The sequence below is a fragment of the Sebastes fasciatus genome, chromosome 1, assembly GCF_043250625.1.
Source record: "Sebastes fasciatus isolate fSebFas1 chromosome 1, fSebFas1.pri, whole genome shotgun sequence".
NCBI classification, from domain to species: domain Eukaryota; kingdom Metazoa; phylum Chordata; class Actinopteri; order Perciformes; family Sebastidae; genus Sebastes; species Sebastes fasciatus.
Window position 1 is genome coordinate 19,512,608 of NC_133795.1, and position 24,759 is coordinate 19,537,366.

Sequence of the window (24,759 nt, forward strand, 5' to 3'; positions counted from 1 at the left end):
CGGCTACATATTATACCTAAAAAGAGCATTTTTACCTCACATAAAATAAAATAGCATAAACAGCTATTTAGATTATAATTTTAAAAAAAAAATTGGGCAGCCCTGCTTTAAAGGAACTAAAATCCCGATACTCATCATATTCTGCTGAGTAAAATTGAAATGTTAAGAATATAAAGGAAGTTACAGGAGGAAATCTCATTTCATCAGCATCATATGAGTAATGCTAGGTTGAGTAACAATTATTTGGTAAACTTATAATAGCTATTTGTCGTATAACCAACACACAGACTTCTGCTTTTTGGTTGTAAACACTAAAATGAACTGACAGGACCCATGTAGTGGAAATAATCCTCCTGACCTTAGCCTGTGATGAAATGATTGCATAGGAAATTGCAAAGGCAATCCACCGTGTGTGTGTACAGGTATGTGTCTGCTAATGAGGGCTGGTATGAGAGAAGTGAAAGGCACTAATGCAGTCTTCATGGGAAAGGGTTTTCCACAAAGCTGTCTGTGATATTGTTCTCGTCAGAGGATAAAGAGGGCTTTGCCAAAAGCCACTCCACTTTATTGCTTCCATGAAATGATTTTACTCTACACAAATCTTGGTGCTTGTTTACCTCTGGGTATCTTTTTCAGCTGAGTCTGGGGGAGACATGGCCGTAGAAAAACTTTTGGTTGTTGACAAAGCTGTAATAATATGCAAGGCGCCGAGGTGAATTGCGGTATTGAGGTTAAAAGAAAGGATTAGACTCAGCAAGCCACCCATCCTCTGGCTTTGCTGACAAAAGTCTGAGCACATTTTTAAGACAACAAACAAAAGTAAGCTATTATACAAAGAAAGCAGTTCCTTTATTATCTATCTCCATATTATATTTTACCTTGTCATTAAAAAACAGTGAGTGAATTATTATTCTTTCTTACAAAGCTGTATGTTTCAGACATGCCATGCCACTCTTTTATTTTGAAAACAACATCAGAGAAATCACGAATAACTTCACTGATTTACTCTGGAGGAACTTTCTGTTAGTCATGAGGTCTCAATGTGTATTTGAAAAAGGTAATAATGAGGTCAATTGTGTGAAAATACAGGCTTTGTCAATATGTATTTGCTATAGGTGCAAACAGAGATCTCACAAAAGATCTTTCTGAAGTCATTCATTAACTCTCGGAGGTACAATGACCAGTTTCAGTTCAACAAAAGGTTGAAATGGAATTTTTTATGACGCATAAGTCTGAAATATATGGTGAAGTCACTTTTAGCTTTCACTCCCTCATCTTACTGTACATGCCTCTGGTAATAACTCTTAGAGAATGATGGTTGTCATATAAGATCTTTCTTTACACACAACACATAACAAACAACCTTGTGTTTAAAAACAACTCAACATGCAGTACCATTCATCACTTTTTAGCTGTTAAGCTGCTAAACTTGTTTTCACAAACAGTCCACAGTGAGAACCTGACACCATGTACTAATGTTATCAAATTGGCTAACGAAGCAGCAGTAGATGTGTCTATAACTGTACCAGTAAACCTGTTGATGTGACATTACTCACCAAACTCACCACAAGCATTACTCACCACGAGCACGCAGCTGTAATGATGAGAAAAATGTTACATGTTTTAACTAGTGCTGTCAAAGTTAACGTGATAATGCGTTAACGCAAAATCGTCATTTAACGCCACTATTTCTTTAACACATTAACACAATCGATCTTTCGGAGGTTGAAGCGGGCTCAGTTTTAAAGTTAGAGAGAAGATACTTTTATCATATGAAACTAGAAGACCTGAGGAATCCATTGATAACGCTCCAAACTAACGCTAAATTTTGGTGAGGAAAAACTGTTATGGCCATTTTCAAAGGGGTCCCTTAACCTCTGACTTCAAGATATGTGAATGAAAATGGGTTCTATGGGTACCCACGAGTCTCCCCTTTACAGACATGCCCACTTAATGATAATCACATGCAGTTTGGGCAAGTCATAGTCAAGTCAGCACACTGACACACTGACAGCTGTTGCTGCCTGATGGGCTTCAGTTTGCCATGTTATGATTTGAGCATATTTTTTATGCTAAATGCAGTACCTGTGAGGGTTTATGGACAATATTTGTCATTGTTTTGTGTCAATTGATTTCCAATAATAAATATATACATACATTTGCTTAATGCAAGCATATTTGCCCACTCCCATGTTGATAATAGTATGAAATACTTGACAAATCTCCCTTTAAGATAAATTTTGAATGGATAAAAAAAAGTGTGATTAATCGCAATTGATCATGTTCAATCATGCGATTAATCGGGATTAAATATTTGAATCGATTGACAGCCATGGTTTTAACATATCAACTACTCTCAGAAATTTGCTCTAGAGAGCCAAAATCTTCATAATGAATTCTAAAGCCTTTATTGCATATCCCAAACGTCACATTGAGGATCATGAGTGAGCCATAACTGGCAGAAACTTTGTCTCAGTTGTGAATTAGTTTCACATTCTTTCAGTTGAGTCATGATGGTAAAACCTTTTTACTGTTTTCTACTGTTTTGGCACTTTCAAAGGCTTGATTTGAACATTCAACTAGTAAAACGGCTACAAAGCCTAATACTGTACTTGAAAAAAATGTTTTGTGTGCCCTGTCAATGGCATCCAAACAATGTACACAAGTATTGATTTGAATCTGACTCAACTGGATGATGTCAGAGAAGCAGGCAAAAAAAAAGTTCCCCTTTTGAAACAGAGGAGGAGCCTGCTGGGTATTTAACTGCCAGTTGGTTTATTTCATCACAGGATGAGCAACTGGGTTTGTCTGTTGTGTTGAGGGGAATTTACAGACTATGATAATGGAGCATAACAAGAAGCTTGAGCTGTATGTATCCCGATCCAGTCAACTAAAACAGCTTGATTGAACTACTTTCATCCGGAGATTTGAGAGGAAAAGGTTTACTGGTAAGACAAATTGTTTGAACACATAATGAAATGAATGTATTGATGGTGATTGTGCTGTATCAACATAAACAAATATGGGACTACCATTCAGAGCAAGCTCATATTCAAGCTAAAATGTATAGAAAATTTAGTCTGACAGCTTTTAAGACAAAGTGACTCTCATCAGAACAGATGCAAGATATACATCTATTAGTTGCGAGTGGTCTGGAGACTTCAAGATTCAAGATTCAATATGTTTATTGTCATGCCGGTTATACAAGTACAATTGTGTGAAATGCTTTTTGCTGGGAAGCTCCATTAAAAATAATAAGTTATATTACAATTATAAAAGGAAATACTTTGTACAAGGCATATTAAGAACATATACATATCAGGAAGTATGAATGTACATATATAAGAAATACTTTGTACAAGGCATATTAAGAACATATACAGTATATACAGTATAAGATATATATTATTGTAAACTATGGTCTAAAGCTTCTGCTAAGTAGCAACGTTATTCAATTCAGTCTATGAGATACTTATGGTCACAGAAAACACGAATAAAATATGGTTTAAAATATGTGTTCCACCTGCTTTAGCTGAATATAAAAAATTAAACAAAAGAAACTAACCATGGCTAAGTGTTCATTCATTCATTCATTCAGGTTAGATAGTCTTATTTTCCCCCGTAGCAACTTAAACTTAGCTGAAATAGACTTCATAGTAGGAACAAAATACATCAAACATTATAATGTGAAGAAATCTGTTTCCTATTTGGTCCTATGAAACTCTGATGAAACTTGCCTCTACAGTCAATTTACAGCATAATTTAGAACATACTACTTTGGTCTTTATTCAAGGAGGGGTGAGCGGCACTGTTATGTAATTTTACCCTCAAATTAATACCAAACAGGGTTATGATCATGCTTAAGTATTCAATAATACCATTTTTTAAATTAAAACCCCATGCTGTTTTTAATAAAATCGGCAAAACAAGATAAATTGTGTCTTTCATAAATTCAACCTCCCCCTCTACTCAGGAGCTCAATGCACTGAACTAGTGATGTGTCAGTCACGAACGAGTCGACTCAAAGAGCCGGCTCTTTTAAGTGAACGATAAGGAAGATAGGACAATTGTCTCCACGCCACAGGCACTCCATGCACTGACTGTGACTGAATGTTGTGTTAATGACGTCCGTGCGACCAATCAGGTGATGACAGACAAGGATCATACCATCAAGCAGGGAGGGGCGGGGTTGTGCGGGGCGCTGACGGTCTACAGTTACAGAGCAGGAGGGAGAGGAGGAGAGAAAGAGAGAGAGGAGTGTGGTGCCCGAATAGCAGACAAGATGAGTGACAGTCGGAAACGAAGTAGCATGTAAAATTATGGTATTCTGGAAATTATAAGGTTTAGTATAATTATATTGAATATTTTTTTAAAAATAACTTTTTACACGTATAAATCTACGGGGTTGGTGTCCCATGCGCGCTCGCATATCGCGCTCGCATATTCACGCTTGCGTGTGGCCGGAGTCTCTGCTCCTCTGCCTGCTTGCCTTTACTCACACACCGCGTGCGTTCTCGCTGTCTCGCTCCACCTCCACACGTGCATGCGCGCTCACTACATACTGCAGAAGAGTTAGTTTAGCTCTGAGAATATCTGGTGAATGTACAGTGGACATTTGTGCAGAAATAACTGCTGCAGCTCCTCCAGACCAACATAAGTTTTCAGTGTCTTGTGAAGTGACGGGGCTCCGCAGGGAGCCGGTGTCTCCCTCCCGGCGCAGTTGGAGACAATAGCGTTTCTGTTCCTGCTTCAACATCCAGGGCTGAAGCAGGAAAAGCCAACACTAGGATCAGCATTGATTGTGTGGTTTTAAAATGACGTGTGTTGCCTCACTGTTTTGAGCGATGCTCGTTCATGTCTATTTAGAGCGAGCAAGCGCAAACCCGACGCTGACTTTCGTTGACTTAATGGCCACAGGTGTCGCTGTTAACAAGCATTTCTGAAAGTTACAAACAGTCCCTTTAAGTGATATATATATGTGCACACATACTAATCATAGGTCAAAACAGCAGAAGTGGTAAAAACGAAGAGCCGTTTGGGAGCCAAAAGAGCCGGCTCTTCTTGGTGAGCTGAGCCAAATGATCTGGCTCATTAAAAAGAGCCGGAATACCCATCACTACTCTGAACTGTTGTTGCTCAACGTCATCACCTGCTAGCCTTTAGCTAGCCAGCAGATCTGTAAATCATCAACATGGACTGAAGGGAGGCTCTGACTTTGTCTGTCTTTCACACACATGGCAGGCTGGTGGAAAAGCAACTTATCTGACGGTTACATGAGTGTGATCAGCTGCTGTCCTCAGCTTCAGCAGGAGAACAGGTCAGACTGGAGAGCAAGAAGCTAACAACATGTGCGCTAACTAACTCAGTTTGTCAGTTTCTATTAAACTTGGGAGCTAATTTTGGTATAAAGTTAGCTGAGTTTGTGTACGGAAGAAGCACAAAAGTAGTCTGAGAGAACTTAAATGTGGAGTTGAATGTTAAAAGGAGATGTTTTCATTGTTTTTGTTGCTTTACATCTCGCTTTAATCAAAGTTATTTGACTCAACTGAAGCAAGATGATTAATGTAAATCAAACCGGAAGTTGACTGCTATTAATCATAATTACATGATCATATTGGTAATAAGCCATTTCTTATAATTTACCCTAGACGTGTTAACACTGCAAGGCAAGGAAAGGCAGCTTTATTTGTATAAAACATTTTTATTTAATATTTATTTATTTGTTTACTTATTTATTTATTTATTCATTTACTTATTTATTTATTTATTCATTTACTTATTTACTTATTTATTTGTTTACTTATTTATTTATTTGTTTATTATTTAAATATTTTCCTTATACATTTTCAATTTAATAAACAAGTGACTACTACAAAGAAGTAACCCCCCACCCTGAGGGATAAAATAAATAAATAATAAATACAATAAAAACAAAAAATACAAACATGCTCCTATAGGCAAGGCAAGGCAGCTTTATTTGTATAGCACATTTCAGCAACAGGGCAATTCAAAGTGCTTTACATAAACATTCAAGAACATTGCGACAAAGTGCAAAAGAACATTAAGACATAATTAAAACAGTTATAAAAACATTAAAGATTAGAAAATAAAAACAAGCTAAAAATAAAAGCTATAGGATAGAAGCTATAAAATAGAGTATAACACACAAGAATAAAAGCTCTAGTGCAGTATAAGATCATTATCTGGTTTAATAAAAGGCATCAGCAAACAGGAAAGCTTTTTTTAAATTTATTTTTATTTTTATTTTGCACAATTTAAGACTATACAACATAACAAAAAAATAAATGAATAATATAAAGTGCAGGAAGAGGCAAAAAAACCACTGGGCTTATCTGAAGCCTCCACCTAGAGACAAGATTAATATAAAGAAATAATATGACTACATAATAGTGATAACAAACAATTAGGACAAGATATATATAATAACAACAATAACAATACAGTAAATACATTAAAAAAAAGACAAATGTCTGTGTTGCGTTGAAGTGTATGGTTAGTGTTTGTGAGTAAACAAACACTAACTTTGATTTAAAAGAAAAACTGAACGCTTCTTCTGCATGTTTAGTTGTGACTCTGGGGACACTAAGCAGACCTGATCCAGATGATCTGAGAGGTCTGGATGGTCCATAACATAGCAGAAGATCAGAAATGTATCTTGGCCCTAAAACATTTAGCGCTTTGTAAATCAGCAGGAGTATTTTGAAATCAATTCTCTGTGAGAGACAGGGAGCCAGTGTAGAGACCTCAGAACTGGACTGATATGATCCACTTTCTTGGTCTTAGTGAGGACTCTAGCAGCAGCAGGTTCTGAATCAGCTGTCTGATCCATTTTTTAGGAAGACCAACACTATAACGTTAATCTAACAATATTTATTCCTCTATGTTGGGAGATGCTCATTGAAATTCAAGTCTACTAACTCAAATCCTAAACAAATATTACCAGGAAGTCAACATAAAGATTTTCATTCATGTAATATTGGTGACATCTTTAGAAAAAGTGTTAAGTTACCTGGACCACCTCATAATAATTTGTTTGTTTGTTTGTTTGTTTATTTAGATGCCCATTAGCTTTTGCATAGCAGCAGCCATTCTTCCTGGGGTCCACATATAGTTTACATGGTGACAATACAAAAATACACATTCACACTGCTCATCATACACTAACATAACACATCGTAATACACGTCGACTGTAAATAAAACAATAACAACTGAAACAGTTTAAATAACAAAAACACAAAGAAAATAGAAAGGCTCCGACTGAATCCATCATGATCTAACAGATACATATCATCATTTAACATGGAATGCCCATAATACCCTTACACACCCAAGAATACTTATTAATTACTAAAGTTTCTTTTTAAGTAATGTTCTTTTAGTGTTTTTTTTAAAGCCATATATATCATTTTGTTGTGTAATATGATTTGGGAGTGAATTCCATTCTTACATTGCTCTGTATATTGCTGTACTTTGACCTGATTTGGTTTTGGATCTTGGTAAAGTAAAACAACCAGCAGCAGCAGCATGATTGTGGAATAATTGTGTGTATCTGTACTAAAGGATAGTTTTTTATAAAAAATAAGTGGAGTCTTTGTTTGGAAGAATTGGAATTGTTTTAGTTATATTTTTATTATTGGATGAATTTTGACTAAACTGCTTTATTTTTCTTCTCAAGAGAAAGAGGAGAGAAGGCGAGCAGTGACCATGGAGGCTGTATTTCACTCTCTCTTCACCACAGCTGGCCAGCTGCCTTGGTTGCTTCTGGCTCTGTTAACATCGTGGACAGTCCTGTGTTCAGCAGATACAAAGCAGACAAGATGGCCATTATATTCCCAGAAGCCTGTTCTTCTTGCGTGGAATGCCCCAACACAGGAGTGTGTCCCGCGACATCGCGTAACTTTATCTTTGGACCAGTTCGACATTGTGGCATCCCCCAATGAGGGCTTTGTCCGGCAGAACCTCACAATTTTCTACAAGGAGCGCCTTGGGTTGTATCCCTATTATGAGCGTGGTGGCACTGCACTGAACGGAGGCCTTCCACAGCTTGCCAGCCTCACTCAGCACTACGAAAAGATGCCTGAAGGTGTGCAAAAATACATACGTGAGCCAGACGCAAAAGGTTTGGCTGTAATTGACTGGGAGGAGTGGCGCCCGTTGTGGATCCGAAATTGGGATATTAAAGATATCTATCGAAATAAATCCCGTGAAATGGTGGCCAAAAAGAACCCCAAGTGGACCCCAGAACAAGTGGGGAAAGTTGCACAGCAGGAATTTGAGCTATCGGCTCGCAAATATATGCTGGACACTCTGAAACTTGCCAAGAGTTTGAGGCCCAATACACTGTGGGGCTTCTACCTGTTTCCAGATTGTTACAACCATGACTACAGGAGTAGCGGGAAGAACTATACAGGCCGCTGTCCTGCTGTGGAGATGGCCCGCAATGATCAACTGAACTGGTTGTGGATGGAGTGTACAGCGTTCTTCCCGTCTATATATTTGGGTTCTGGTCTTGCATCTACGAATGAAGGACGCCTCTTTGTCCGAAACAGGGTGAAGGAGGCGATGCGCCTGGCATCTGTTGGGGATGGATTAGCACGGCCTGTTTTTGTTTATGCCCGCCCTACTTACATGAATCAGATGACCCTTCTAACTCAGGTTAGTTGACTAGAGCAACAATTCATCAAGTACAGGATGCTCATATATTCATAATGTTATGTAGAAGCCCAGTCATCATATTTCCCCATTGGATGCAGGGATGCAGTTGCTAAGAGACCACACATCGCTGTTGGATAGAAAATGTCTGTGTAGTGTGTATATTTATGGGTAGCAGTCAATGATATCACTGAAATAAACAACATTAAAGGTGCAGTGTGTAGGAGTTGGTGGCATCTCGGAGTGGTTGCAGATTGCAACCAACTGAGCACCCCTGAGTAACGCCTTTCGCCTCGCTCAGAGGTCATTCTTACCATAATAACACTCTACTTTAGGAGCAACAGAAATCAGACTCCGGCTGGCGCAGTTTCACAAGCGTGTCTGAGAGCTACGGTGGCCTTCAGGTAACGTAAAAGGCTCTCTAGAGCCAGTGTTTGGTTTGTCTGTCGTAGAAACATGACGGAGCAACATGAAGAGGACCCGCTCCCTATGTCGATATGAAGAGCTCATTCTAAGCTAACGAAAAACATTCTTAGATTCAGGTTTTTACACACTAATGAAAACATAGTGCTGAATATTATATTCCATTTCGGCTAGTAGATCCCCTGAAACGTTACACACTGTTCCTTTAAGTTTTGTTTCAGCTTGGGCTGTGCTTGACACTATAATAACCTCGCTGCCATGAGAAGGGGTTAACATTATACTTTGTTAAACATGTATTAGCTTAGTGACAATTTAAAATATTGACTTCAGTCAAATGTACCAAAAATAATTTTCTATGTGATTCTTTCACTGAACTGTTTGTGTGAATGTTTTGTAGAAAGATCTGGTCTCCACCATTGGGGAGAGTGTCGCACTTGGAGCTGCAGGTGTGATCTTCTGGGGGGACACCTCCTATGCAAGCAGCAGTGTAAGTGTCAGACCCTCTCTGCTCATTTGATGCCAAGTCGCCTAGTGTTCATTGGTTTTGGGGGGGTTAACATCCTTTTCTCTTTTGCCTGCAGGCCAGCTGCTCCAGCCTAAATGAGTATCTTCAGGGAGAGCTGGGCCGGTACCTACTCAATGTATCTACAGCAGCAGAACAGTGCAGTCAGGCGGTGTGCAAATCCCACGGCCGCTGTCTGCGCAAAATACCCGACACTGACGTGTACCTGCATCTCAGCCCCTCAACGCACAGCATCACCAATCAGGGTGGCCAGCTGAAGGTTACAGGCGCGCCTGGCCAAGCCGAGCTGGCGCTTTTCCGCACGCACTTCCAGTGCCAATGCTACAGTGGGTACAGGGGTGAGGCCTGTGCTCAGAAAGAAAAAGGGCAGAATAGAGGCTCCTCTGTCTTAGGGACCTGGCCTCTTTGCCTTTTACTCCCACTAGCACTCCTCACTCTGATACACTGAGGAAACCGAGAAGCCCAAACTATTCACTGCCTCTGCCAGCCCTGAAAAGGACAGGTCAGACTTTTCAACATGAAGGTGGTAAGTAATGGTACACTAGTGATGCTGAGGCATTGACAACAGCAGACTCCTGCCATCACTAGATCTCCCAGTACGACACAAGATTTTTTTTATCAAGCACACAGACCCATCTGACTGGAACATTTGTGTCTGGCAGAGCTCCAGCCTCGTACCGCCTCCTGGAACTAATCTCCATCCATCAGTATTGTAACTGGTCATTAACTTAATATCAATTTATGTAAAAAAAATCAGACCTCAGTCATGCTCCATGCTGACTCTGACCTCCAAATGAGGTAATTGTGGGGCAGTTCCCTCAGAAGATACAATGCCTTATGAAAAAAAGACGGCTTAACCTTAACGTTTTTTTTATTATTTATCTTTTTTTTTACGATGGACACAACAATAGAACATCATGAGGCTTAAACAAAAAAGTGGAAGAAAGGTACATTTGATGCCCAGTGGCACACTGGACATCAAATATGTACAGTATGTCTTATACAGTCTTATACCCTCTCATGTCACTTCTGGTTGCTAAAAGCGAAGATGGTGATGGCCAAAAGTATTGTAGAAGTTGCAGGAAAGTAGAGACAAACAACTATCTTTGACTACACAAAGACATTTGTCTTTTATTTCAGTACAGTTAACAGTAAAAACCAAGACTTGTTACGCCGAACACACTGTGTTACCATGGTTACACACTGCCAAAGCTGTTGTTGCATCACACAGAACAACTTTTAGGTGTTCTGCCCACTTCAAACATTATAGTTTCTATCTGTCGATGGATCATGATGTTAAGCGTTAGCCTTATGAATGAAATGTAAATAGTTCATTATGCCAGACGGTGATAAATTATGAGAAATGGAGCCTTAAAGCTGTTTGGTTATATTTGGTTTATAGAAACAATGTGGCTGGACCTGCCTGTTTCAGTTCAAAATTGTGCCTTAACTGCGCTTAAGTGCTCTTTTTTTTATGGTTGCCTTTGTTTACAAGTTGTGACTATTTAGGTTTTTACAGCAGTGTTTATCTCAGCCCTCTGCTGGGCCCTGTGCTTTATACTGACATCCATATGCCTTCCAGTTTTCATTTTAATCAACAAAGACTATGTATGTATAAAGGAAAGGGTGCACAGACCTGTAAAGACAGAAAAGATTACAATTTACTTGCAAATGGTGTCTTCTAATTTAAACGGATATCACTGGGAAAACAAGTTATGATTTTCATGTCAAAAAAAGTTACATTTCAGCATCCAGGTAATGCAACTTTTGCCAAATTCTGTTAATTTCCCTGAAAACAGTCAGGTACTAGCAGCATTTATAGCTATGGCTGATAATTATAAAGAAACTTTAGGACATAAATGCCAAGAATATGTTTATTTTTCAATTATAAGATGGTACATTCAGTATATGTCTCTCTTAATACATAAGGGATCCTTTTGAACATGTTAGTGTTTATGTTAAAAAAAATAATCCAGCATTGCTCGGGCTCTATACAGTACATGACAGCTGTCAGTTTTGATTTTATAGTGTGTAGTTTGCCATTGACACTGTGTTGATAGCAACAACGGTACATCTTCATATTGGTTTATTACCAAGTAAATATATGTTCTAGACTGAAGCTAGCTGAGCAGTTTCATATTTATACGGTAGGTTCTGTATTTATTCTCAATGGCACTGCTCAGAAAAGTATTTAGCTACCTGAAGTTAGTTATGATACCAGTGGGCAGGTGGTAGATTGTGCTGTTTTTCCACAAACTGAAAAATAGAGAAACTCACAAATAGTATTGCAATAGAACCTTTTATGTACGCTGCAAAAAACATTTTAAAATACTGCACTTTAACTCCTTTTTTTGTTGAGGTGGATCCGGCTTTATTTCATATTGATACTTATAATACTTTTCCATCCAATGTTTCGTGTCAAGATTTGTTCCACTGTGAATTTTGTCTAAAAAGAAATGCTTCTATGATTGTTAAACCACATTGTGAGAATATAAGGTTTTAAATATGATATTGATCAAAGACTCCTAAACATATTAATCAGATTTAGAAAAATACAGGTCTGACACAGTAAAACTGGTTTATGGTACAAAAAGGGATGATGTCACCCATGTATAATGCAGATTTTGCCCATAGTACTATTTGACTATTTAGGTGGCAATAGTAAGCTGTAAATCAGTATGTGATCATACCATACCATGCATACCACAATATTTTATTTTTCTCATCTTATGCAGCCATTGCTTTTCATTTATTGTACAACAGTATGACTAACAACATGAGACTTGGAAGTTGTTTGAGATGAGTAATTATCAGTTGTTCTTGTTATTATTATTATTATTATTATCAGTGATAGTCAAATCTGAACTCTTATACCTATATATTACAATGCATAGATAACCCAACTTAAATTCACACCACTATACAGTATGATGTGTGCTGACATGGATTATTTTACTCAAGCAAGTTCCCAGTCTCAGTGAAATTCAGTGGCTGCCTGGAGGGTAAAAGTGTAAAAATCTAAAACTATGAATCGATAATTAAAGTTATCTTATAACTTCACATTGGTACCACTCCCTTTTAGAAGCAGCTTCAGTGTTAAGGGAAATTACCTTAAAGCCTTATGTTGTCCTACATGTATTGATGTTATTGTTTGAAACCAAACCTGAACAAATCTTAAGTGTTTTGTATTTGAAAACATTTCATATTCACCCTTTACATTAGATAATTTAATTATTTAAAGAGGAATTTTAATGTATTTTGTCTGTTTCTGTTATTTTCTGGGGACTATATAGTCTACTGGGATTCCATCCATTTAACAATACATGTTTTTTGTGCAAAAGCATTAATATAAACAATGGAAATAAAACAGTGGACGTGCTCTATCTGTATCGAATGTTCTTTTTTTACAACGAAAATACAGAGAAAAACGGATATAAGATATTCAAAGTTGATATCAAAGCAAGTGAATATATAAAAAAGAGAAGACTGTAAAAAAAAAAAAAAAAAAGTCATGATACTCAAGGGTTGAACTTGTACTGAATGTGAGACAGTGTTTTGACTAATCGATACATATTATTTGGCCTTGCAATTGAAGTCTAAAATGTCAAGGTATCCAGATAGATACTAAAAATACCTAGAAGTTTGGTTTGATGAATGTGATACTTTACAAAAATCAAAAGTGAGTTAATAACGGACACCACACATCCCCACAGCAGCCTGTTCTCCCTCCTGCCCTCTGGTAGAAGATACAGGACCCCCAGGACTCACCAGCAGACTGAGAAACAGGCCATCAGACTCTTAAACAGATAAATCATACAACACTCTCTCCCTCACAAAAAGTGCAATAAACAAGTGCAACACTTCAATCAATGCAATATGTGCAATATATATATACAAAATAAAAAAATCCCTGTGCAATATGTTTATAGTATGCAACCTCTACTGCTATATATATATATATATATATATATGTTGCTTCTATAGTTACCATATACCAAGTTCTTCCTTTATTATACTGTATATTATTTGTAAATATATTATTATTCTATTATTTTATTATTCTTTTGCTACTTAACTTACCGTTTTCTTAATGGACCTTCCCAGCAAAAAGTATTTCATACCATTGTACTTGTATAACCGTTGTGACAATAAACATCTTGAATCTTGAAACTTTAATAATGTAGAGGATATCATATCCATCACAACAAGAAGCACACATGTGCCTTATAAATCAACAGATAAACTACTTTGAGGAAACATATTTTACTGTAGTTGCAGAGTGTAAGTTTTTCCATATATATATATATATTTATTTTTTTTACAAAAAAACACACAAAGTACCCAAATCCAACAAACTATCACCAGAGGCTGCTGTTATTCTCTGACAGATGTTTTATTCTGATAAGCCTCAGCAGGAAATGACGTTGTAGCGTTTAGTGTTGTTATGTGCAGCTCATAATCCGCTCCGACGAGGAACAGACGATTTAAACCGTGTGTAATGTGTAACAGACATATTCATCCTGTGCATTTCTCGACTCGCGTGTGACAGTTTCTACCCAGTTTTTTACTCGATGATAGAAAGGACATTTTCTATCGAAGGGACGCTGAACGTACAGGTAGTTTGTTGTCAGTAAAACCCCTCTCAGTGTGAGAAGCTAGCTACCACCAAGCACCGACCTGAAGGCTTTCTGCAACACCTCTCATCTCTGGCAACCAGCAATGCAGAAGACATGAAGACATGGCCATGAAGCAGACAGCCTCGTCCACCTGTCAGTGATCGTGTGTAACAGTATCTCCTCTGTGTTGGTATGTTTTCCTTTTTAATGTCTGCTACTGTAACGTCACAGAGATTCAGCTAGTAGAAGAGCGACACATCCAGCTAATGGTAGCTGATCTGCATATTTAGGCTAAATTAGATGTGAGATTTCCTTTATTGCTTTACAATACTTCAGATTTTTCAGATTTCTTTCATCCTGGAGAGTTAATTTTTCTTTGTGTTACTGCAGAGTAACCTCTAGTCCTCACTTTTAAAATATATTAACCTGGTTAACCTAACTTTAAAGTGCACTGTTTCAACCATTGTTAGCAGGAATCATTGCAAGTCTATGATTGGATTGGGATTAGGATTCACTTTATTTGCCAAGGATCAAATTGTCAAGTGAAGCGTTAACCTTTTGGGCAAATATACCTTTTCTAAGCTTCAGTCTATTACAAAATACTACAAAATGTAATACCTGCCTGCCCACATGCAGTAAGTATTTTCTTTTATAGTTTTGGCCATCATTCCTATTTGTTGTGCTAAAATTGTACTCAAGTCAAGCATCTGCAGATGTGTTCTTGTTCCTCAGGTTGGTGGGTATGTTGATAGGAATGATGGTTAAAACTCCTTTATTGCTCTACAATACTTCAGATTTTTCAGATTTCTTTCATCCCGGAGGGTTAATTTTTCTTTGTTTTACTGCAGAGTCACCTCTAGTCCTATAACTGTTGAAATGTTTATTAGTTTTTATTTTCCTTTATTTAACCAGGTTAGTCCCATTGAGAGCAAAGATCTCTTTTTACAAGGGAGACCTGGCCAAGATAGCAGCAAGACAGTTATAGTGAAAGTAACAGACAACACATAAATTAACAACATTATAAAACTTGCTCATACAAAACACTTGCACACAGACAACCTGGACTGCAGCGATTTCACCAGAGCTTTAAACTCATTCAAGGTAACTAAGTTTTGAAGTTGAAGATCAGATTGTACATTATTCCAAGCAGTAGGTACCGAAAACCTAAAAAGCTTTCTTTCAACAAACAACAAAATTGCAAAATGTCAATAGTACGAAGATTATGACTTCCAGTTTTCCTTTTTAAAAGTGAAGACAAGTAAGAAGGAACTAAACCCAGAATGCTTCACACATACCAATGACTGAGGTATCGAGCACATAAGGATGACCAATTCACTTTAGAGTAGAGAACACAATGGTGAGTCAAAGAATAACATATATTAACCTGGTTAACATAACTTTAAAGTGCACTGTTTCAACCATTGTTGGCAGGAATCATTGCAAGTCTATGATTTGGATTTGGATGATACGTGGAAATTTGAAGAATTCACCTTATTTGCCAAGGATCAAATTGTGAAAAGTGAAGCGTTAACCTTTTAGGCAAATATATCTTTCTAAGCTTCAGACTATTACAAAATACTACAAAATTGAATACCTGCCTGCCCACATAATCAAGGTAGAACTGCCTAGCAGTAAGGAAACAAAGGGGTTTTAAAGTATTTTTTTTATAGTTTTGGCCATCATTCCTATGTCTTGTGCTAACATTATACTCAAGTCAAGCATCTGCAGATGTGGAAACATTAGTGTTCTTGTTCCTCCAGTTGGTGAGTATGTTGATAGGAATGATGGTTAAAACTAGGGCTGTGATAATGGTTGGCTCAACGGTGCGATATGCGGTATTATTGCCTTTTTTATTTTGCAAATGACTTAATTTATCCTGATTTTAGTGCTAATAAATAAGCTTTATCGTTGGGCTATTATTAGGTATATTGTTTCTTTTTAAATGACAAAGATGACAACTTTAAAACTAACGAAATTTATTGTTAAATGCAGAACACAGAAGGGCAATGAGGGGCAGCATTTTCTTTTCAGCTGAAAAGGTTTGGTTGTGTCTGGTTGTTATGATAATGAATATCTGCAGAAGTAAGAATCTCTGCTGTACAAGGTCGAGTACTTGCTCTGGATATATGAGAAATATGCGGCACTCCCATTGCAAAGGATATAAAAAGAAAAAAATGTGAACATAGCGGTTGTGGCAGTTGCTTGCCATCCCCTGCGGTTGGCTTGTCGATAGTGCAGTATTCCAATATTGCGGTTCTTTTAAGAGCCCTAGTTAAAACTATGAAAATAAATTTAGAAAGCAAAGATTGTGAAGACAAAGCCATAGGTTGAGCCACAATGGTCTTGATGTATGGGGATGGCAATTTCTATATACACTGTCAAATAATTGTATTGTACAGTATTGTTCTTCGAATCTTTAATCAACTTCAACTTCAACTTCTATTTCTTCCGTACGTTTTTTATTTTTATTTTTTTTACTTTTTTTAAGGACATTAGTGCTATGCCTTTTCTTGTTTCAACTATTTATACTTTTTAAAATATTAAGCTTTTTACAAATTTTTTTTACAATGTAACTCAATAGAGAAAATCTTCAAATCCTCTTAAACATACTTTATGTCTAATGACTTGTAGTTTTAAAGGTTTATTTCACCCAAATACTACTCTCTCTGTCCCTCTCTCTGTCTCTCTTTATATTTAGCAATGCAGTTCATCTGTCTGATATACATTCAAAGCATTTCTTCTTTCCGCTTATTCATTTCCCTCAGACTTTCTACTGCACTGTCTACCACTTTTCCTAGATCTTTCATCGTGACGAAATGAATTTCTTGCGTAATCGTCTTGTTGTTCTTGGCCTGGTGTTGTTGGCCACATTGCTGTTGTACCTGCTGCTGCCATCCATTCGTCAGGGCAGCATGGAGCCGTCCCTAGAAGCTCAAAGAATGATGGCCACCCCTCCTCCTCCAATACCAACCATCAATGTGTCCATTCGCACCGGTCAGCTACCCGGGGACCCTCCACTGTTCTTCAGAGAAGCTTTACCTATTGATGGAGCTGGACGACAGATATTGCCAAGGTGAGGTGACAAGTGGAGAGACCTGTTTAAAACATCTGAGCAGACAACATGCCTTGTCCTTGTAATCATCACCATAATGAACAAACCAGACAGTGAGGACGATGCATACAAACACAGATAGCACTGCTAACCTACAGCTGTAACATATGGTCATTGTCTGGCCTGTGATAAAATCCTGAGAAACAAAATGATTTATCTGTGCAGGCTGCAGGTGGTTCTTCTGCACGGCCAGGCCTTCACATCCAAAACCTGGGAGGAGCTCGGTACGATGGCCCTGCTGGCAACTAATGGATACCAGGCCTTAGCGATGGACCTTCCAGGTAGACTTATTGCACATAATCGGCATTAATGTTAGTGACTGTAATGATGATATCACTTTAAACTGGATTACACACATTGTTTAATAATGATATGTAAGGTCTGATACACTAATGAGCTTTAAAATGAATAAGTCTTAAAGTAACAGATGAGTATATTAACACACTCATCCTGAAATAAAGACGGCCAGGTCGCTGTTGGTATTTTATATAGAAAATATCATTGAATTTATTTAGTTTTTTTAGTTGTGTTGGTTTAGCCTGCTTGGGTGAATGAGCTGATAGTGCACTCTTGTGGTCAAAAATCTGGTAATGTTTTATTTGCCTAATCTGAATGTAGTCTTTTCTTAAATAGATGAGGTCAACAGGGCACATGGGATGCTAGTTTCCCATCGCTGAGATGAAAAGATTACCAAATTACGTATTCTTAAAGTTGGCAATATATGAAAACTGACTTGTGTTATCATCATTGTGTGGGGTGTAAACACTGGGTTTCCTTTCCACTTGCTGGGTTGCCATATGTGTTGGTACACTTGGCATTTTGTTTACTTGCAGCACAAGGCTTAAATTTAGTTTGACATAAGCAGCGGAATTCTGCTGCGTTTCAGATAACTCGGAGGTCAGATTTTCCCTGTTGAAATTTCCAGCTTCTGACCTCCAAGCGTTCCAGGTGCACAATGCCAAACGTAAACAAAAACCATGGCTGACTGTGACAAACTGATGTTTCTTTGTGAAGTGTACACCAGGTGTACACACAATTGAACTCCTCCACATTATTCTTGTATTTTTAACGTTTTACTGAATAACTTTTGTGCAGAGAAGATTATTTTCAGAGATTGTTTACTGTAACCTGCTACACAATAACATGGCGTCATATCTTGAGGCCAATTTACATGCAGAAGAGATTTTACTATATAATAGTATGTATTATTTTAATTAAATACAGACAAATATACATTGCCTGTTAGTTGCTGATTTACCATTTACATTGTTGTGTGACGTCTGACAGAACTGCTCCTTCATGAAGGCAGGGTAGATGGATGTGCCTCGAGTTCACAAGTAGAAACTCCGACTTTGAGTGGCGATCCAATTTACTTTTTCCAGTAGGAGGTCAGAAATTTTCCAGTTCCGAGTTGTCTGGAACGCAGCATTAGTTTACATGAAGTTGGGTAACCTCAGGGAATTCCCAGCACGGCTCCACCCCACATCAATCTAAGGTAGTCTAATCAGCTAGGATAACTAACCTACGTTGGTGTGGAGGGCTTTTAAATGAAGTCTGTCACATATAAATATGTTCTTCTTGAAGGTTATGGAAAATCGCCGGACTCCCCGGAGGCTTTGAAGACTGATCAGAATCGAGTGGACCTCCTTTCAAGGTTCATGGAGTCTTTGGGTGTCAGGGCAGCTGTGCTCTTGAGCCCCTCCATGAGTGGACATTACTCCATCCCCTTCCTCATGAAGAACAGCGCTCAGCTACAAGGCTTCATCCCCATAGCGCCGGTCGGCACCCGAAGTTACACTCCACAGCAGTACCAAACTATTGAGGTGAGGGGGAGGTAAACATAGTGTGTATTAACACATTCAAACTGAAACAACAGACCTCATGGAATTATACCATTAGTTGTGTCTTACATGAGTAAACAAACTTGGCTGGTGACATTAGGGTTAACTTTTCAGTTTTGGGTGAACTGTGCCTTTAATGGGGAATACATAACACTGAGGCATGACCGGGTTAGTTTGTTATTCTAATTAAGAACAACTTTATTTCGGTATATGTACCATAAAAAGCACAATATTATGGATGAAGGTCTTAAAACTTGATTTGACACAGGCCCCTCCACAAGACAGGGTCTCACGATCATCACCATCCCAGTTGATGCTGTGCTTTAGTCGTGCAACAAACCAGTTGACACACAACTATAGTCTGGCTTTTGGGGGCTCATAGGGGTCTGGTCCTTGGAGCAGTTGTACATTTTGTCCAGTCAGTAAACCAGCTGCTCAGTAAGGCAGAATCAATGACTGTTTTTTATGACTTTTAAAAGACCAGTGTGTAACAATTAGGGGAATCTGTTGGCAAAAATGTAATGTAATATTGATAAGTATGTTTTCTTTAGTGTATAATCACCTGAAAATAAGAATCATGTTTTTGTTATCTTAGAATAAGCCCTTCATATCTACATAGGGAGCGGGTCCTCTTCACGGAGTCTGCCATGTTTCTACAGTAGCCCAGAACGGACTGTGTTAACTTTTCCTACTTGAGCCGGAGTCAATAACGTTACTCGCTCCAGAGTTAACCCCCGTCACTCCACTCAGCCTCCGGGAAACAAGACATGGGATTGGTCTTAGTCTTGAGGAGCTGCAGCATTTATTTCTGCACAAACTGCAACTTCCAATGTATATTCAATACATGATATTCTTTGAGCTAAAATAACTCACTAAAATAACTCTCTCACACATTTGCTGCCGATCTCTCTCTCTCTCTCTCGCTTCACCACTCACTTCCCATGTACACACACACACTCTACCACTGACTCTGCTCCAAATGACCTACGCTACTCTTACAACGGCTCTAGAGAGGGCCATTCCGTTTTCACGTTGGCCACCGTAGTTCTTCTACATGCTTGGCACCTACAACCTCACCGCTAGATGTCGCAAGATCTTACACACTGGACCTGAAAAAGTGCTGAAGAAATACTCACTTTAGGGCTGCAACTAACAATTATTTTCATTATTGATTAGTCTGCCATTTATTTTCTTGATTCATTGTTTGGTCAACGAAATGTCAGAAAACATGCCACGTTGCTTGTTTTGTCTACGAACAAGGAAAAATCTGTTTACTATGTAACATAAGACATCCAGAAAGCAGCACGTTTTTTATGTAAAAGGTATACACAAGTACCCACAAGTATTCCAGAGGGCTTTGTGTATCTTTACACAGCTGTATGCTGATATTGATGTGAAAAACTCTAATGTAGTCTAGTTTTCTCACTCGTGTGTTTTTTTTTTTTTTCTTCCTAGATTCCCACTCTCATTGTGTTTGGAGCCCTGGACACAAATCTGGGTGCCCAGTCCCACAAGAACCTCATACAACTTCCAAATCACTCTGTGCTGAAGTTAGAAGGAGCTCGCCACGCCTGCTACATGGACAAACCCAGAGAATTTCACCAAGGGTTGATCGACTTCCTCAGCAAACTGAAGTGAGATGTGTGGCGGAGGAAGAGGAAGAGGAGGATGGCGAGGTAGAAAGATGGAAACAAAAGAAAGAAGAGGAAACAGTCAGAGGAACACTAGTCCCCTAATCAACGGTTTAGTGTGGTGACAATTTAGCTAAAAGGTTCTACATTATTCTCATATTCTCACTCATCACCTGAAGCAAAGACCACTGGCATGGGAGTAGGTTTTCATACATGGAAAACGGCATGTACGACCTTGTAGTGACATTTAACAATACAGTATTTCAGATGTTTTCATTTTAAAGTCTAATTTTTGTTGTTTTCAATTTTCCAGTGTCACCCAACAATAACTAGTTCAGCTCAGCTTTGTTGTAAAAATAGCTTCAAATGTGTATAGTGGTGCGTTTTGTTTCATGCGTTTCATGTCTTTCTCTGCATGTAAAAACATGGAATGTGTTTGCTTCACTGTTACCATTTTTGTAGGTGACATGTAGGTTGCTGTAAATATGCACATGTAGCAGGTGCCTGTGTCTGAATATCTTCCTTTAGCTTCACATTTGACAAAACAGATTTGTATATTAAGATCTGGTAACCATTCCAGCTTCCAAGAAAAAATATGCTCAACAAAAGCAAACAGAATTGATACACACTGTAATAAAAAAAGTAGAATATGGACCATATAAAATGATGAAAAAAAAGCTCACATTTATTTATATAAGGATGATAAAGTTATATGTAATATATTTGCAATAAGTTTGGACAATCATGCAAAAATACAAACTTACAATAAGAGATGTGCATAGCTTAAAATAAAAACAAATATGGTGTAATTTGTATGTTTCAGTTGATAAAATCCCATGTTTTTGGAACTGGATGTTATTTTTTTTTATGTATTTATATTAGGGCTGCACAATTAGCCTAGTCAAAATTGTATTGAAATTGCGATATGGCCTACTGCAATTGTCAATATCACAGGAGATGCAATATTTGTTAAAGAACTGTGTCAAAATATAATTTTTAATTAAATATTGTCATGCTGCTGGGATGTCCTGGCCAACACATCATATTCTGCAGACTTAAGAAAACATTTTTGTTTGCTACAGATCCCCACAATAATCACACCATAATCATTTTAATGTTTTTCAATGAAAATGAGAATAATTATGTAAACATGATCATTCCCTCTAATATCACAAATCATTTTGAAATCGCAATATGTCAAAATAATTTCAATTAAATATTTTTTTCAAAATTGTTCTGCCCTAAATTATATAACTTGAAGGTTATTATACTGCTGGCTGAGTTCCCCCCTGGCCTTGAAGTGAGAAAACACAACCAAATAGAGAAACACTGCGTAGCACAGACGTGGTTGTGTTTTCTCACTTTGCAGCATTTTTTTTCTAAATGTGGGTTGTCAAACTGGAGATGAATTTCTGTTCTTCTTTTTTCTTCTATTTTTTTTTATAAATATGCTTGTGTTTTATCTATTTGCATGTTTTTTTCTAAAGTTGCAGTGCGTTGAGCTCTAAGGGCTACTGTATATTTAACTCTTTTAGTGCAATGTATGGCAAAAATAAATACTTATAAAGAAGGAAAGAGCACACAAAAGAGGGAAGGTAATAAGAAAAAAAACATTTAAATAAGTCACAAGTATTTACATGCAAAAAAACAAAAACTTTCACACTCTGACATTCAAGAAGTTGTTGTTGGAGCAGGTGGCCAGCAGGAGGCGTAGAGTCATATTGGTAAACTTGACCTGCTCTTCATGCTCCATCTCAAAGACCCTTAGCAGCATGACTCACTCCACCTTCCACACCTGCAGTAAGAGACACACACAAGTGGTCACACAGTGGGTGAGTGGACCGTTATCCTGCTTACCTTGACTTTCCTGTCACTGGAAGCAGGTTGTTAGGAGACGGTCGTCAGGGGAGATGATCCAGCAGAGCACCTCGTCATCTTTGGACCCAGAGCTTCTCACCTGAGGTGCTTTTATAGACCCGACCCTGAAGTTATGCTGACAACAGTTACACAACAATATGTATATTCAGTAAAAGTGTTGTAGGAACACAACGACTTTGACTCTTTGAGGACTTTCAAAGGTCTTCTGAGTATGTCCACTATATAACTGGATAACTAGAGTGAATGACCTCTTAATGTGGGTTTTAATTGAGTTTATAGAAAGGATATAGCTCCAACTTGAGATGTAGCAACTCATTTTCGAGGAGGTCCTATAGACAACAAAAATTATAAACGCATACATACAGCATTTCATAACATAACATACATTGCAATTACACAGATACAGCCAGCTCCACATCCCCAGCCCTCAGCTGTTGTACAAGAAAACAATGACAAAGACCTGGATAATAAATCAATTACATCAGCATTAAGAGCAATTGAAGCAGTTTGGCGTCAGTTTGATTGAAAGTCTGCACAAGTTAAAAGCATAAACAGGATTAAGATGAAAAAATAGAGATGTCCTGAAGCAGCGGAAAGAAAAAGGAAGGAAGATTATTCCAATCAAAAGGAGCTTTGTATTGGATTAACCTGCGTCTGACTTCATTGAAAAGTTTTGTTATTATTTGTTATACAGTGATGTGATTTCCTCTGTGAGGTGAAATAGACTCAAGTCCTCACAATACCTTTTCTGGAAATGGCTATAATATGCCCAGAACAACTTAAAACCTTGACACCCAAACCTACAGTGTTTTGGCCACACAAGTATAAATATGGTTAATACATGTATACAGTGTATTTCAAGTGAATGCTGACATAAATGTTGCAGATTCATGTTTTTTTTATAACATCATGCAGCAATAAAAGTGGATCGCCCTCCATATTTTCCAGTATTTGGTCTCCATGGAAACTATTTGCCCTTGATGATTTTATCACACACACCTATACACGAAGACTCTCAAAGAAACATGTCTGCTGTGATTCCTGGGGTTGTCTTGCTGGCTCTACTGGAGGCGATGAGAAGCGGGTGGAGTAGATGGAGCCTCTACACTGCCAAAGGTGTTTTAAGGGTCTGAATACATATGTCATTATGGAGTATATTAAGTGTAGCTTGATAGGGAAAAAAATAATTTAAAGGATTTTAGCCTAATCAGAATCAGAAATACTTTATTGATCCCTAAGGGGAAATTGGGGCGTTACAGTTGCTCTTATGTAAACATAAAGAAATGTAAGAAAATAAAAATAAAGGAGTAAATTAAGTTAATAATGCTACAATGCTAAAGAAATATAAGTACTAAAATTAAAAATTAAAAAATTAGAATATTAGAAATATGTACAAATATTTGCATTAAGACGTGCAATATATAACAAATAACCACAGTGCAAATAAGTAAATACAAAATGCTGAGGAGTCTATTAATTTTGTTAATATAAATGCCAGAATGGTATAAATAAGAAATTAATAAGAATATACTGTATAAGGCTGCCACATACATAACAAAGTGTGCAAAAAGTGAAGGGGTCTGAATACTTTCTGAATGCACTGTACATGTTTTGGTCCACCAGGACGCCTCAAGTAAGGGACATGTTAATGCTACAGCATACCAAGGATATTTTAGACAACAGTGTTCTTCCGAATATGTGGCAATGTTTTTGGTTTCTGGTTTAGCTTGAAAGTGACCCTCAAAGTGAGCACACTGGTTTTCCCAGTTTGGTGTGGAAGAACTTGATACTGTCAAAAAGTAGAGTTACTCCAAAAAAAAAAGAAAGAAGACAGGCATATTTGCTGCAGAAAAGAAGAATTCCCCCCCCCCCCCCCCCCCATAATTTGTATATATAGTAAAAAGTGAGATTTTCATGTCTTTTATATTATAAAGCAGGTTTAAGTGCCATATAAATACTGTTAAACTATCAAAATATCTCAATATACAGAGAAATACACACAGCCCGTATTCAGAGATTAGGATTTAGATTTAGTTAGGATTTCTGTCAGTTGTGATGTC

General features: G+C 37.7%; 2 protein-coding genes across 6 annotated transcripts; both read left to right on the top strand.

Annotated features, from left to right (window-relative positions):
• Positions 1 to 2,288: 2,288 nt before the first annotated feature.
• Positions 2,289 to 13,010, top strand: hyal2b (hyaluronidase 2b). Of its 3 annotated transcripts, none has more exons than XM_074636478.1 (4): positions 2,289 to 2,948; positions 7,699 to 8,678; positions 9,496 to 9,585; positions 9,680 to 13,010. In XM_074636478.1, exons 2-4 carry the CDS (start codon positions 7,728 to 7,730, stop codon positions 10,067 to 10,069), a joined length of 1,431 nt encoding a protein of 476 aa, XP_074492579.1. In that variant the 5' UTR covers positions 2,289 to 2,948; positions 7,699 to 7,727; the 3' UTR covers positions 10,070 to 13,010. The 3 variants fall into 3 exon arrangements, with proteins under 3 accessions (XP_074492579.1, XP_074492569.1, XP_074492560.1); XM_074636468.1 differs by lacking the exon at positions 2,289 to 2,948 and adding an exon at positions 5,103 to 5,348 and having other exon boundaries at positions 7,701 to 8,678; XM_074636459.1 differs by lacking the exon at positions 2,289 to 2,948 and adding an exon at positions 5,103 to 5,317.
• Positions 13,011 to 14,048: 1,038 nt separating this feature from the next.
• Positions 14,049 to 21,669, top strand: abhd14a (abhydrolase domain containing 14A). Of its 3 annotated transcripts, none has more exons than XM_074636503.1 (5): positions 14,049 to 14,427; positions 17,036 to 17,310; positions 17,515 to 17,630; positions 18,934 to 19,172; positions 20,646 to 21,669. In XM_074636503.1, exons 2-5 carry the CDS (start codon positions 17,054 to 17,056, stop codon positions 20,826 to 20,828), a joined length of 795 nt encoding a protein of 264 aa, XP_074492604.1. In that variant the 5' UTR covers positions 14,049 to 14,427; positions 17,036 to 17,053; the 3' UTR covers positions 20,829 to 21,669. The 3 variants fall into 3 exon arrangements, with proteins under 3 accessions (XP_074492604.1, XP_074492613.1, XP_074492622.1); XM_074636512.1 differs by having other exon boundaries at positions 14,056 to 14,427; positions 17,144 to 17,310; XM_074636521.1 differs by having other exon boundaries at positions 14,056 to 14,427; positions 17,149 to 17,310.
• The last annotated feature ends 3,090 nt before the right edge of the window (positions 21,670 to 24,759 follow it).

Coding starts and splice junctions, on each gene's coding strand:
- abhd14a (XM_074636503.1), top strand. CDS start 17,054: ATGAATTTCTTGCGTAATCGTCTTGTTGTTCTTGGCCTGGTGTTGTTG. Junction 17,311..17,514: donor GGACGACAGATATTGCCAAG/GTGAGGTGACAA, acceptor TTATCTGTGCAG/GCTGCAGGTGGTTCTTCTGC. Junction 19,173..20,645: donor AGCAGTACCAAACTATTGAG/GTGAGGGGGAGG, acceptor TTTTCTTCCTAG/ATTCCCACTCTCATTGTGTT.
- hyal2b (XM_074636478.1), top strand. CDS start 7,728: ATGGAGGCTGTATTTCACTCTCTCTTCACCACAGCTGGCCAGCTGCCT. Junction 8,679..9,495: donor AGATGACCCTTCTAACTCAG/GTTAGTTGACTA, acceptor AATGTTTTGTAG/AAAGATCTGGTCTCCACCAT. Junction 9,586..9,679: donor CCTCCTATGCAAGCAGCAGT/GTAAGTGTCAGA, acceptor TTTTGCCTGCAG/GCCAGCTGCTCCAGCCTAAA.